We start from the raw sequence: 12597 nt of genomic DNA, 5'->3' as shown, positions 1-12597 counted from the left end.
AAAATTTTTCTTTTTTTTCTATAAAAATGTCTTTAATATTTTTAATCTGGAACAAATGCGCTCGCGCAAGTAAAATGCATCTATTTTATCGCAATGTTCATATGTATTTATACAAATTTTCTTCCTATATAAATAAATATACTTTTCAAGTATACCATTTCATGATCTATCTGTAGACTCTCTTTTTTTATATGTTTCGGGATTTATTGCACAACCAGGACACGTGTGCAATATCTCATGAATAAAAATCTCACAGTCTAAACAAAACATTTGATTACATTTTCCACAGGCATATACCTAAAAATAAATACATATAATATGCTTGCTATCTAAAATATTCAAATGTATTAGGTGTTGGAATTAATTCGTAGCGTTTTTAATGAAAGAATGTTATTTATTTCACATGAGCATTAAAAAATACATTAATGAAAGTACTTCCCATCACTTGTAAAACGCTACGAATTAATTCCAACACCTAATATATATATATGTATATATATCTTGGCAGATTAAAAAAAAACATCTCGTCTTTGATCAAATTTAATTTGTTCAATTTATCACAAACTTGGATAATTTTCTAATCTCTAGTATTAGTATAGAAGAGGAATGACAGCCATTACCTTTTTATCCTTTTGAGCAAAAGCTTTTTGGCAACCAAAGCAGATAGTATAATCACTATCAGGTGCAATTTCTTTAAAAGGATCAACAGGAAATAGATAGTGATATGATCGGGCTAAATGTGGAGCGGATACTAGAGTAAGACCGCAAGCTCTACATTCCACAGGTAGCTCACAATGTTTACTGATGCACTGGGGACAAAGGTAGCCGGTAGTCATAAATTTAACTGTTTCATCAGAATTGTGTGCGTGGCTGTAAAGATTAAAGAAGAAAACACGCGCAAATATTACGCGTAAAAATAAAGTCAAAATAAAGTATTGGAACATATTATTCTGATTTGCATACTTACCACATACATACTGTTATAGATGTATCTGGTGCGTTAGAGTGTAGAGCGTGATGAGGAAATCCCATTTTCACAAGCGCTGCATCTAATCGCGTTGCAGCAGGCGGAGGATCTATATGTGCATTCAATTGCTCCTTGTAATGTTTATCATCGAGCGCAACGCTATGTTCGCCACCGGTAATATTTGCCATTCGTTTACAGATGTATAATTCAGCGGCCAATCCTATTACGCTACATCTAATACTGTCCAATTTCATATTCTAAAATAAATACAACATTAAAAAAAGATAGATTTTCGAAGAAAACGAAAAACACAGAAATTAAAGCATACTCTTATTGTTTCGTTGATATCTCCAGGGTCGCATGTAGTCAAAGCTCCTATAATTACCAATATTTCTTTACTAGCGTGCGACGGTAATAATTTCAATAACTTTGTTGCCAATTCTAAAGAATTTTGCAAAGAAGGCTCACCGCCTACTACAGTTTGTTGCAAAATTTGCAATTCCTATAAAATAGATGACAAGATTACGATATAAGACAAAACGAAATATTCCAGATATGATAAACAAAACGAATAATATATAATAAAATAATTACCTTAATGTGCTTCTTTGAGTTACCAGCCAAATCGCTAATTTTCTCAGCCCTTTTATTTCTAGTTATAATTACACCTAATTGACTTATAGGATTTTGATAGAAAAATTCTTCGATAAAATCTTCTAGAAGCTTAAGATAAATACATTTAAAAAATATATATATATACATATATATATATATATATATATATATATATATATATATATATATATATATATATGTACATTTTGTATGTGTATATGTGTATATATGTACACACACGCATGCACGCACGCACACAGGATATTCAAAAATGGTCGAGTATTTCTTCGAGAGGATGACGTTTTTAAAAGAAGTGTTTCAGACAAAAGTTGTAAGATAATAAAAAGATCTCTTTACAGATCTTATTAGGTGCCACCTTGGGTGGCATTGCCAAGGTCAGATCAAGATCAAATTGATTTTTTTTTAATGGGATATCCTATTTTTGATGCCAGAATCTAATAGCTGGTGTCAAGAACTTTTCAAAACACTATAATAAAGTTATTTTTCATTAAATACTTTTCGAAGTATAAGGCTTGAAAGTTACAGTATCGCTGGCATTAGCATTGCGCAAAGTGTCCGACCGATGGTCCGACCTAAAACCTCTAATATTTGTTAAGATCAAGGCCATTGGAGATTCCTTTTATTTTTGTTTTTACACTAAAAATTCATTTTTACGTAAAAAAAAGTATTTTGAAAAAACTCTTGACACCAATTATTAGATTCTGACATCAAAAATAAGGCGTTCCATTTTTAAAAATCAATTTGACCTTGACCTGACCTTGACGATGTCATCCAGGTTAAACTGATAAGATTTGTTTGAAAAGATTTTTTTATACCTTGCAACTTTTGTCTGAAACATTTCTTTTAAAAACGACATCGTTCCGAGTAAATCCGAAGTCCTGACCTTTTTTGAATGCTCTGTATAATACATTGTTATATTATACATGATATTTTAAATCGCGCGCATATACAGGATGTCCACAAAGATTGGAGCCAAACTTAGATAGCGTGTTAATGAGATTGAATAGATGAAAAAAGTTCATATATAAATTTACTCCAAAAATGCTTCATTAAAAAGTTATGAATGTTCAAAGATGTAACAAACAGATTCGTTTTCTATGACTCGTTATATATTGATAAGAATAATTTTACATGTCTACGGATTAAATCAACTGTTGGAATAAATATTTGAAAAGTTTTCCCTCTGCAATATGCAAGCTTGCATTCATTCAATTAATGACTTTCCAATTCTTTCAAATATTTCTACTTCATAAAAAATAACAGTACTTAAATGTGCATTTTAAATATATTCTCAAAATTAGTTTTTTATTTCAATAAGATCCCCATAAATCAACAGTTTTGTAACAGTTTTTAATGTACAACCTCGTAAATAAAAGTCAAAAGGTATTAAAATCTGATTATGAGCTAAGAGACAAAATTGATCCATAGCCAATCACCGATCCATCCAACGCCAAAGGAATTGTTGATTAAAAAATTCATTCTCTTCAAAATAAGGAATGCGTATCATGTATATAATCACATGACTTACATAACAAGTTATAGAAAGCAATTCTGTTCTGCTTGTAAATTTTTAAATGTTTGTAACTTTTGTAATAAACTTATTCCAATATAAATTTCTATGAACTTTTCTCATCAACTCAACCTTATTAACATAGTTTGGTCCCATTTGTGGATATTCTGTAATACAGGAGAAAGAATGTATAGATGATACATATATTCTTTCATTATACCTTTAGAGAACACAGAAAACGAGTTGGTTTCAAATCTTGATTAGACATTGATTCCGAAGCATCTAAGATGATATAAAGATGCCTCATCATTCCTAATCTGGCACCCTGTTTTCTTTCCAACTGACGTTTTCTCTTGGCATTATGAATAATATCTGCGACAGAGGCTTCCAACAGACCATGGTCATCTTCCTTAATTGCTTCCCTAGATTCCAAATAAGTACATACAATTGTTAAGAATTATTGTTACATTATTGCATCGATACTACATGGATATAGAATTTTTATCTAGATCAGAGTACCATATTAAATGTACATGGATGTATAAACAATATAAAATCCATACCATGTTTTTTCGTAACCAGTTTCCCAACGGTACTCCTTTTCCTCAAATTCTTCTTCTGCCATTATCTAGATAAAATATATTCTATGTATAAATGTATAATAAAAAAATATTATTAGAATAATGAAAAGCAAAAGATAAGAACATCTTAAAAACTATATGCATGAAAATACATGTGTACATACGGTGTCCTATGTAGTTCAATGTAGTTATTTGACTCACTTGAAAAAAATATTTGTTCACTTTACAGTTTGTTTTATATTGCACAAACTCGCATAAATCTTTGAAGAATACTAGGTGCTTACCATTGCGATAACACAAATCGATACAAGTCGATACAAGCGTCGTTTTATCCTTGTTACATTCAGAGAGTTGTGTCGACTTATGACTTGTGTCATCACAATGGAAAGCATCCACTATCATCGGATTCTACGTGATAAGAAAAATAAGACGATAATTTCGTCACCATGCTATGTTACAGTTGTCTCTGCATTGGAAATGAAATGAAATGAAATGAGATGTTGATAGAAAAAAAAGGAAGACGAACAAGAGAAAATAAAAGTACAGAGAACAGCGAATCTTGCATGAGAAGTTAAAACAGACAAAAATTTGTAAAAATTTGATTCTAAGAATGAAATGTGAATGGAAAGTCAAGCTCGAAAATTTGAAACGTAAAAGCGATGCATCTCACGCACCGAATATTGCACATGAACCGGTAAAACACCGTAGAGTTACTTTACAGTTAGTGGAGTTGCATCAATCTAAATTCTAACTAGTTAACACCCCACAAGGAGAGTTTACGACAATTTGAGAACGGAGCAAAGAGTATATTTCATTTTCAAAGAATAACGAGAAAGGTTGAAATTGAAAAATGCCGAACGAAAAGCCGTTCCGATTGTTCCCGATTGTTCCAACTCAATCCAACTACAGTACTTGGTTGGGTATGCCAGGGACGCCAGGGACACCAGGGACGTCCAGGGACGCCAGGATATGCCTGGGTAAAATCCAAAGTTTCAGAGGATAGATTTGATAGGTTACCCGCGAAAATCCCCGCTCCGGATAGGTCGAGACAAATCGTGGTGGGTTTGGGGAAAGAATGAGAAAAGTTGAGAAAGGAAAGGGCAGGAAGATTACGGATCGCGATATATTCGCGATTGTTCGCGATTGATCGCGGTGCATCGTGGGTGCGGATCGCGGGCAAGTCGGAGCTGATCGGAGCACTCGGAGCTCGGAGCATGCCGTAGCATGCCGGGAATGCCAGGCCAGGATTGTCGGGTAAGTGAGTAAGTATAACGTAACATAACGTAATGTAACATACGATAAAACGTCTGGTCTGACTGGATAATGGATATGAGCCATGAGGCGAAGAAAAAAGAGGACGGGAGGGGGGTGTGCCGGGCGGCCGCCATCAGGCTGATCAGGCATTAGCCGCCATGGCGCTGAGGGCGCCACTGTCGGCCGACGCGATCGCTTATGGTTGCTGTTTTCGTCCAGTCTTGTGCGACAACGAGCCATTTTCCAGACTAAGGAAAATCCAGCCGTTCGTCAGTTTCACCGTATGTAAGTGAGCATTGTTGATTCGCTTTCGCGACCGCACGTTAATCGCGATCCGAGATTTCGTCAAGTGTTCAGAAAGCGTTCATGTAAAGACAGGAAGTGAGTAGTTTGTACAAAAGTACAGATCGGTGACGAGAGCCATCTTTGACGAGCATCGGCTTGTTCGTGAGAGACAGTGGAGAGACGACGAGTTCGCATCGACGACCAACCACAACCGCGGCAGCGGCGACGACGACGACTACGACTACGACTACGACTACGACTACAACACGATAATAGCGACAACGACGCAAACAAAAACGGTAACGACGATAAAGAAAACGGCGCCAATTATACCGGCGCCAATCTCTGGACACCGGTCTCTCGAACATTACGATCGAAAGATAGTTGTCTCGCTCGTTATTAACACGAGACGTGAGATAAGGCTGCGCGCGGCGTCCATATCAGTCCATACCCTCGTGGCGCGGGAACAATTGCGCGGCGAGTCACAAAGTCAACGCTCGGCGCGAGTGTCGTCCATAATTCACACATTCGCGGCAATCGTCACTGGCCCCGTTTACAATCACCTTGTGTCCCACAGTGTTCAGTGTCGCACGCCCAGTCTCCACGCTTTCATTTAACGTATATACACACACACACACACACATCACATCACATCACATCATATCACATCACATCACATCACATTTCATTTAAATGTAGAGTAAACGATGGTCTTGAACATTCTTCCTCACATTAGCTCCACAATAGCTCTGCACGAGTGTGCATATGAATCGGCGTGGTAGAAGCGCGAAAATGCCTTTCTTGAGAAGAAAAAAAAAGAAAGCAGATATTTACGATCACCAGCGTTCTTCGTCCTTGCGCTGTGCTTCGATTTTCTCATCGTCAAACGTGAAATTTTGACTTTACGATGTAGCGTACCCCGCTCCCGTTTTCATCATTTTCGCGCCAAGCAGGCCAGACCTCTCTCCCCCCCCTCACACTCACTCTCTCTCTCTCTCTCTCTCTCTCTCTCTCTCTCTCTCCTATTCAATTAATTCGCGTCAGAAGAGTTCGATCCGACGTTTCTCTTTTTCCCTCTGTCTCTTGTCTTCTCTTTCATTGTCCAAAAATCCATCGTGTATACCAAATAGAAATTTCTTATTCATTCTTGCTGTAAAGGTCATTACACATACAAAAATTATAATCAAGCAAATTGATCAATCACAAAATTGCGATCTCACATTTTAAAATTTTTGTATGTGTAATGATCTTTACTGTTTAACGATACTTTAATGCTCTTATTTAATTTTTAGAAAAGGGATTGTGAGACAAGAATCGTATACAGAATGGAGGGAGACGATGGCCCTTCAGCCATCGGTAATAAACCCACCGTTATTAAAGGTAATCGTTACGTTGATTTTTATGTATTTTCTGTCATCTCATCATTTGGAAATCGTAATATTTGACTTGTTTTTTTATCCTTTTTTTTATACTTAAAAGAGTTAAGGTAAGATTTTTATTTTGCGGAAGATGACATAATAAATATTTCACACTTTAATGCTCGTGCTTCGCTTGCAATTGCTTTTCTACTTCACCAGCAGCACAAGAAGAAATGGGACGATTAGATGTACTGGTATGTGGACAGTGTCATTCTGTCTTTCATTTTGTCGAAGAGTTTCAAGAACATCGCACAAAGGAGGGAGCCTGCTCCAAAACGTCACGTATTCGTGACACCAACGATGTTTGTATCTCTATACTTTGTACCTCTAGATCTGTATGCAGCACATACAGATTATACAGATTGTAAAAAATTGCTTATTTGAAATGTTCCTTTGATATTTTTAGAATGGACAAAAAGCACAAGTATGGGCGTTTCTATTATGGAAGGATACACAAGTCCAAGACAGTTCAGACAAGGAGGCATCTAATGCGTGGTCATTATATCAGAAATGGTGTAAGATGGATACGAAAGTGAAGGAGGCTTGGGTCACAGCAGGAAAAACTATACAAACTTTTACAAAAATTAGTAACGCAAAGATGCAGGATACCCTGATGCAATCAAATACCAATGTCGAAGGTGATTGGTTTTTTCTTTTTTTTTTTTTATTTAATTTTTTTTTAATATAAAAACTTGTAGAACAAAAAAAATGTTATCTTTATTCTAAAGATTAAACTTGATATTGGCTGCTTCACAGGTGCCAAACCGATAATAGTTCGTAAAGTTGTCAGAAATGGACAACCAGAAGAAACAGGCGAAGCTAAAAAGGATTCTGCAAAATCGCTGGAAACAAAAACGCAGAAAAATGAATCTATGGAAATTGAAGTAGACAAGAAGGAAAAACCAAGACTGAAACCATCGATCAAGCCCAAAGTATTACACTAGTTGATGCCACTTGTTTAACAAAGTACAATACATGTTTGGAATCTGCTTTTATTTATCTTAATATTTTTGTAGATCAAGTCTGGCAAAGCAACTATCGAAGAAGATGCAGACTTAAGTAACGAAGAATATATTGTCGACAAAATATTAGCTAAACGTTTTAATACTAAAAAGAGATGCTCGGAATATTTAATCAAATGGGAAGGCTATCCACAGTGGGTATTCTGTATTAATCGCACATGCATCTTTTTTTTTCTTTTTCTAATAATTCTAACAGTGTCATCTGAATTATTCCAAATTTATAGTGAAAACAATACATGGGAATCTGCAGAGGCTGTAGCAGCATGCAAAAGTTTATTGGATGAATTTGAGCGGAGTCTCGCCAAGCAAAAGGAGTCTAAAGCAGCGCAACAGCATGCTAATACAAAGGTCGTCGGACGTGTGAGTTTACCGCAAAAATCAGTGATAAAAGCTGAGACTAGTCAGCCTGGACCAAGTACTGCGGCTCAAGCAGGGTGAGCAATTTGGCTAGTTTTTAATCAAAAAGTGCAATTACGAAACATTTTTATATTTCTATAAATCACTGATGTTCAATGCGAATTTGCTAATTATTGCATATACGTAGACGCCCGATGCGGTCTAGTAAATCAAAAGCAATGGATCAAGTCAAGCAATGGTGTGGCTCGATGAAAGATGAAGAGAATGAACGTATGTAATTAAATTACTTGTGCACTTGACAAATAGTTAATTTTGCAATCGACATATTTAATATATTGAACGTGTTAAATAACATATTAAACGACATATTAAATACACGCCATTTGAATTAATATTTGTATGTATAAATTTGTAGTGTTAGGTAAAAGGAGAATTGATGATTCGGAGAGTGATTCGGAAGAAGGAGGGAGCAGTGCCGCAAAGAGAACGAAAGGTGACACGGGCAGTGATGACGAATGGACTGGGGAATCTGAAGACGAAAGACTATTGGGCCGTAGCGACGTGATCCAACGTGCATTCAATCGCGCTAATGCACAATCGAATGGATCCAACAGAACCTCGGTTTCATCCACTGATCTGGCAACGTCATTAGGATTGCAATCTCCAGATGGAGCGAAATCTAGCCAACCGCCTGTTTTAGTGGCTAGCGCCAAGGGGGTTGTTAAAGTCGATCCCAAACAAATGCCGAATTTGGCTTCCGGTCTCTACGTTATGTCGCGAAAAGATGGTATCATCAAATTGAATTCGTCCCCCAGTGGGAAACTAGCGGTTAAAGGATCTTCGACGACGCAAGGTGTTGTAATGGTTCAAAATCGAGATAATACAAACGTAATAAAAAAACAAGTAATTTCGACATCGCAGTCAAATTCGATGACTCCTGTGAAAGTCGTTTCGAAAATGGACGGAAGCCAAGTGGTAACGCAGATGAAGGTAGTCACCAAGGCCGTTACACCGAAAATGGGCAACGTGCAGAAGAGCGAACCTATAAAGATACAGCCGAAGCCGGATCCGTCGCAATTGCAGCAGATACATGTTGTGGCTGCAGTGCCAACACCGATAGCTTTGCAACCGAGAATACCTACAAGTGTAAGATCTGCCCCTGTCACACCTCAACGAACGGTAGACGGTCGTCCTTTGCTACCTAGACCGTCATTACGTCCGACAGCGACAACGAGCGTTCTTGGTACAATTCGTACGCCCGTCAGAGCACCTGCACCGAGACAGATTCAGGCGCAAGTGACGCGTCCAGTGTTGCAAAAGCGTACGACGACGGTCGTAAGTACGCAACAGACCGTTTCACCGGTTGTCACAGTGACCGGCACGGTTACACAAATTAGGCCAAAATTCACTGTACTCACAACATCTCCGCAGTCCAAACAGGTAATCAAAACCAGTCCAGTACAACAACAGCAACAACAACAACCACCAACACCATCATCACAACAACAAACAAAACAGTCTTCGAAGACACCAGTAGGTAAGGCACAATCATCATTGTTATCTCCGCAACAAAAGTTATTAATGGTAAAGAGAAAGGCCCAAGAAGCAGCGGGCATAAAACCGGGTGGTCGTGGACTTTTGGCAGGTGCTCGTACCGTTGCGGGACGAGGTAGAGCGAAAATAGGTACCGAAACGCCTTCAGCGATAGGTCAGACAGGAAACAAGCCTCCGAAGGAAAGCAAATTAGCGGAAGGTGACGGACTTCACATGGAATTTCACGAAGTTGGTTCGGAAGAGAGTAGCAGCGAAGATGAATCGGATCTTCCCCCTGCTCCTGAGCCGGATGCTATTACGGCTCCAGAACCTGACAGTCCACCGCGTCCATTTACATTATGCCCTCTCACAGGACGCATAATTGGTCCAGATGGTGAACCGATTGAGCAACCGGATGAACCTGAAACCGGTGAAGCAACAACAAATTCGACTATAACAAAAACGGTTACTAACACGTCCGAAGCTGCGTCAGCAGATCTAACCACGGCTACAACTGTCGTCGCCAACGCCAGTACTGTCACTCCTACACCCACTACAACCACGACCACCGTTACTGCAACTGCCTCTACTAATGCCACCGCCGAATTGGTCTTACCTTCTCTTGACTCGCTCACCGAAAGTGGTGGTATTATGAGAGTAGAGATGAGTCCAGGTGGAACGACTGGCACCATTGTCCAAGACAGTGAAACAGCACAGATTAATCTATCGAATGTAACTATATCTGCGCCAGATTTACCTTGCTTGGATGATACCGCTTCTACAGTAGTAGTGACTGCCGCTCCACAGCCTGTATCCACAGCAACATCTTTGACAGAGACCGTCATTTCTAGTTCCGCTGAAACATCCATTACTACGGTATTGTCGACAGTTCCGGCGACATCTACCGTTACTATGTCAGTGACAACGGCGGATGTCAAGACTGGGGAAAAGATATCGGAGGAGAAAAAAATAACGACGAACGATGCATCCAATCTAGTTACTATAGCCGAACATGGCGTCGTCTATCAAGTCGCGAGCCAAGCCGAGGATGGACAAACCCTCCTTGTGACGCATGGTGCCGATGGCGAGCAGCAATGTGTATATGTCACTACCGAACAACAAGGAGATGATGGATCAGTCTTGACGTTGGATCATGCGGTAGCTGAGGCTGTAGCGCAGTTGATCCCCGATCAAGTAAATCTCACGCCCCAGTTTTATGTAAAGGAAGATGGAGCAGAACCCACGGAAAATTCAATGGTTATGTCTATAATGGATAACACAAATGCGTCCGATGTAAGTGGAACCCAAGAAGATAACGATGGACATAACGAAGGACAGTCCGTTATAGCTCAAGTGGTGCAAGCTGAAGAACCCACTCCAGGTAATAATAATGATCACTTGGTTGCGCTCTCTGTATTTTCAAGTAAAGATTCCGAAATTTTTGTTCAAATTGCTCCTAATGTGAAATATAAACAGTGTATACTGGTAATGACAAAATTATCGAAACTTGTGTATAGAAAGAATGAAATATTTAATACTTTCATCCAATCTCTGATTTTTTTCCCTTTTAGGAGGAACTAGGAGGGTAGTGCTGTTGTTACCGGACGGAAATTTAATGATGACCGAAGTGGATGAGGATCAGTACGCTGCTTTGGAACTTGATAAGTGAAAACGGATATCATTTTGCGCATATGCTAATAAAATACCATGCCAATGCATCGAGTTGCATGTACGCGCATATTGTACGTTTAAAACGTGATCGTGAATTGTATATATGTAAAAACGTTCAACGTTCGTACAATTGCACGTTAATGACGTCTTAATATTCAATGACTAGACTAAATGTTGTAAGACGGAGAAATAGCTGGTATACTGTAAAAAAATCAGCACACACCAAGAAAAAGTTAAATTTTTAGATTAAACAAAAAAGGAATATGTTTATACATACAAACACACATACATGCGTGCGCGCGCGCGCGCGCGCGCGCGCACACACACACACACACACACACACACATACATACATACACGATATATGTGAATGTCTGATTGTAAAACAATTTGCAGACATCTCCATTTTGTGTTAAACTTTAATAATATCGGATAGCACAGAAATATACGAAACACAAAGATAAAACAGTACTTTCAATGCAGTGATTTAGTATGCGCGACAAAGCAAACATTGTATTTGTAGAATAGTAAAATATAATATGGGGTTTTATATTTTCCAATCAATAATAAGCTTTGGTAAAAAGAAATCTTATTCCATGCATACAAAGTCCAAGGTGATGATACGGTATGATTGTCGGACACTAAGGTAAATTGAATCCATCCAATTAAAGCATAAAACATGTAAAGAATATCATGATACTATTTAGCCGAAACAAAAATTTCTTATTCTTTATTTCATCTCAAAGTTGCACAAGAATGGATAAAATGCGAGAATGTGAAATTTTATTCATATTGTCTATAAATTATATTGTCTGATAGGTATGTATGCTGTATTTATTATATGATTGCAACATTTGTTTTATATAACAAATTTAATTGGATGTATTAATATCCGCCACAGATTAAAAGTCTAGTATAACCTTAATCCAACTTTAAACTATAAGAATTTTGATTGACGAAAAATTGACACGAGAAAGAATTTATCAAACGTAATAAATTGTTTTGACAAAGATCATCTCACGCGAATTGAATTCGCATTATATGTAATGCCTTTATATCAATTATAATATTATGTACGACAGCCTTTTAAATGTGCGCTAAAACGCACGTTAATGCATCCCCATCAATTTCGCTATGATACAACCATCACATGGATTGTGTATGCTTATCTATAGAATAAATACATAAGTGCACTCTAATGAAACACTTATAATTTCTGAACCTATAAAGCTTAAAATACAATGTTGTTGAACAGAGTATCAATTTGCGTTCTGTTATTAAACCCGTTCCTACAGTAGTTGCAGGTAATCCTAAGATATTGCAAACTATTTGTAACCGCTACATCTGTCCGTGTCACACTATT

General features: G+C 37.8%; 2 protein-coding genes across 28 annotated transcripts; one reads left to right on the top strand and one right to left on the bottom strand.

Annotated features, from left to right (window-relative positions):
• Positions 1-4: 4 nt before the first annotated feature.
• On the bottom strand, positions 5-5010 carry Ssl1 (general transcription factor IIH subunit 2 Ssl1). Of its 13 annotated transcripts, none has more exons than XM_087403145.1 (9): positions 4992-5010; positions 3896-4102; positions 3677-3741; positions 3334-3535; positions 1562-1690; positions 1296-1469; positions 968-1224; positions 621-870; positions 5-297 (listed from the first exon to the last, which is right to left on the bottom strand). In XM_087403145.1, exons 2-9 carry the CDS (start codon positions 4094-4096, stop codon positions 160-162), a joined length of 1416 nt encoding a protein of 471 aa, XP_087259271.1. In that variant the 5' UTR covers positions 4097-4102; positions 4992-5010; the 3' UTR covers positions 5-159. The 13 variants fall into 13 exon arrangements, with proteins under 13 accessions (XP_087259271.1, XP_087259277.1, XP_087259267.1 ...); XM_087403151.1 differs by lacking the exon at positions 3896-4102 and adding an exon at positions 3859-3894 and having other exon boundaries at positions 4992-5009; XM_087403141.1 differs by lacking the exon at positions 4992-5010 and adding an exon at positions 4607-4852.
• Chro (chromodomain-containing protein chromator) lies at positions 4816-12491 on the top strand. Of its 15 annotated transcripts, none has more exons than XM_011067371.2 (11): positions 5121-5233; positions 5355-5532; positions 6526-6613; positions 6811-6953; positions 7058-7289; positions 7408-7583; positions 7668-7807; positions 7898-8107; positions 8218-8300; positions 8446-10944; positions 11135-12491. In XM_011067371.2, the coding sequence occupies exons 3-11, from the start codon at positions 6559-6561 to the stop codon at positions 11230-11232; spliced, it is 3636 nt and encodes a 1211-aa protein (XP_011065673.1). In that variant the 5' UTR covers positions 5121-5233; positions 5355-5532; positions 6526-6558; the 3' UTR covers positions 11233-12491. The 15 variants fall into 15 exon arrangements, with proteins under 15 accessions (XP_087259258.1, XP_011065672.1, XP_087259263.1 ...); XM_087403133.1 differs by having other exon boundaries at positions 5124-5233; positions 5350-5532; XM_087403132.1 differs by lacking the exons at positions 5121-5233; positions 5355-5532 and adding an exon at positions 4816-4948 and having other exon boundaries at positions 6814-6953.
• Positions 12492-12597: the final 106 nt, after the last annotated feature.

The sequence above is a fragment of the Acromyrmex echinatior genome, chromosome 2 (assembly GCF_024713525.1).
Source record: "Acromyrmex echinatior isolate Ae372 chromosome 2, ASM2471352v2, whole genome shotgun sequence".
Classification (NCBI taxonomy): domain Eukaryota; kingdom Metazoa; phylum Arthropoda; class Insecta; order Hymenoptera; family Formicidae; genus Acromyrmex; species Acromyrmex echinatior.
Note: the sequence above shows the minus strand (reverse complement) of the source record. Positions and strands in the feature narration are given on the sequence as shown.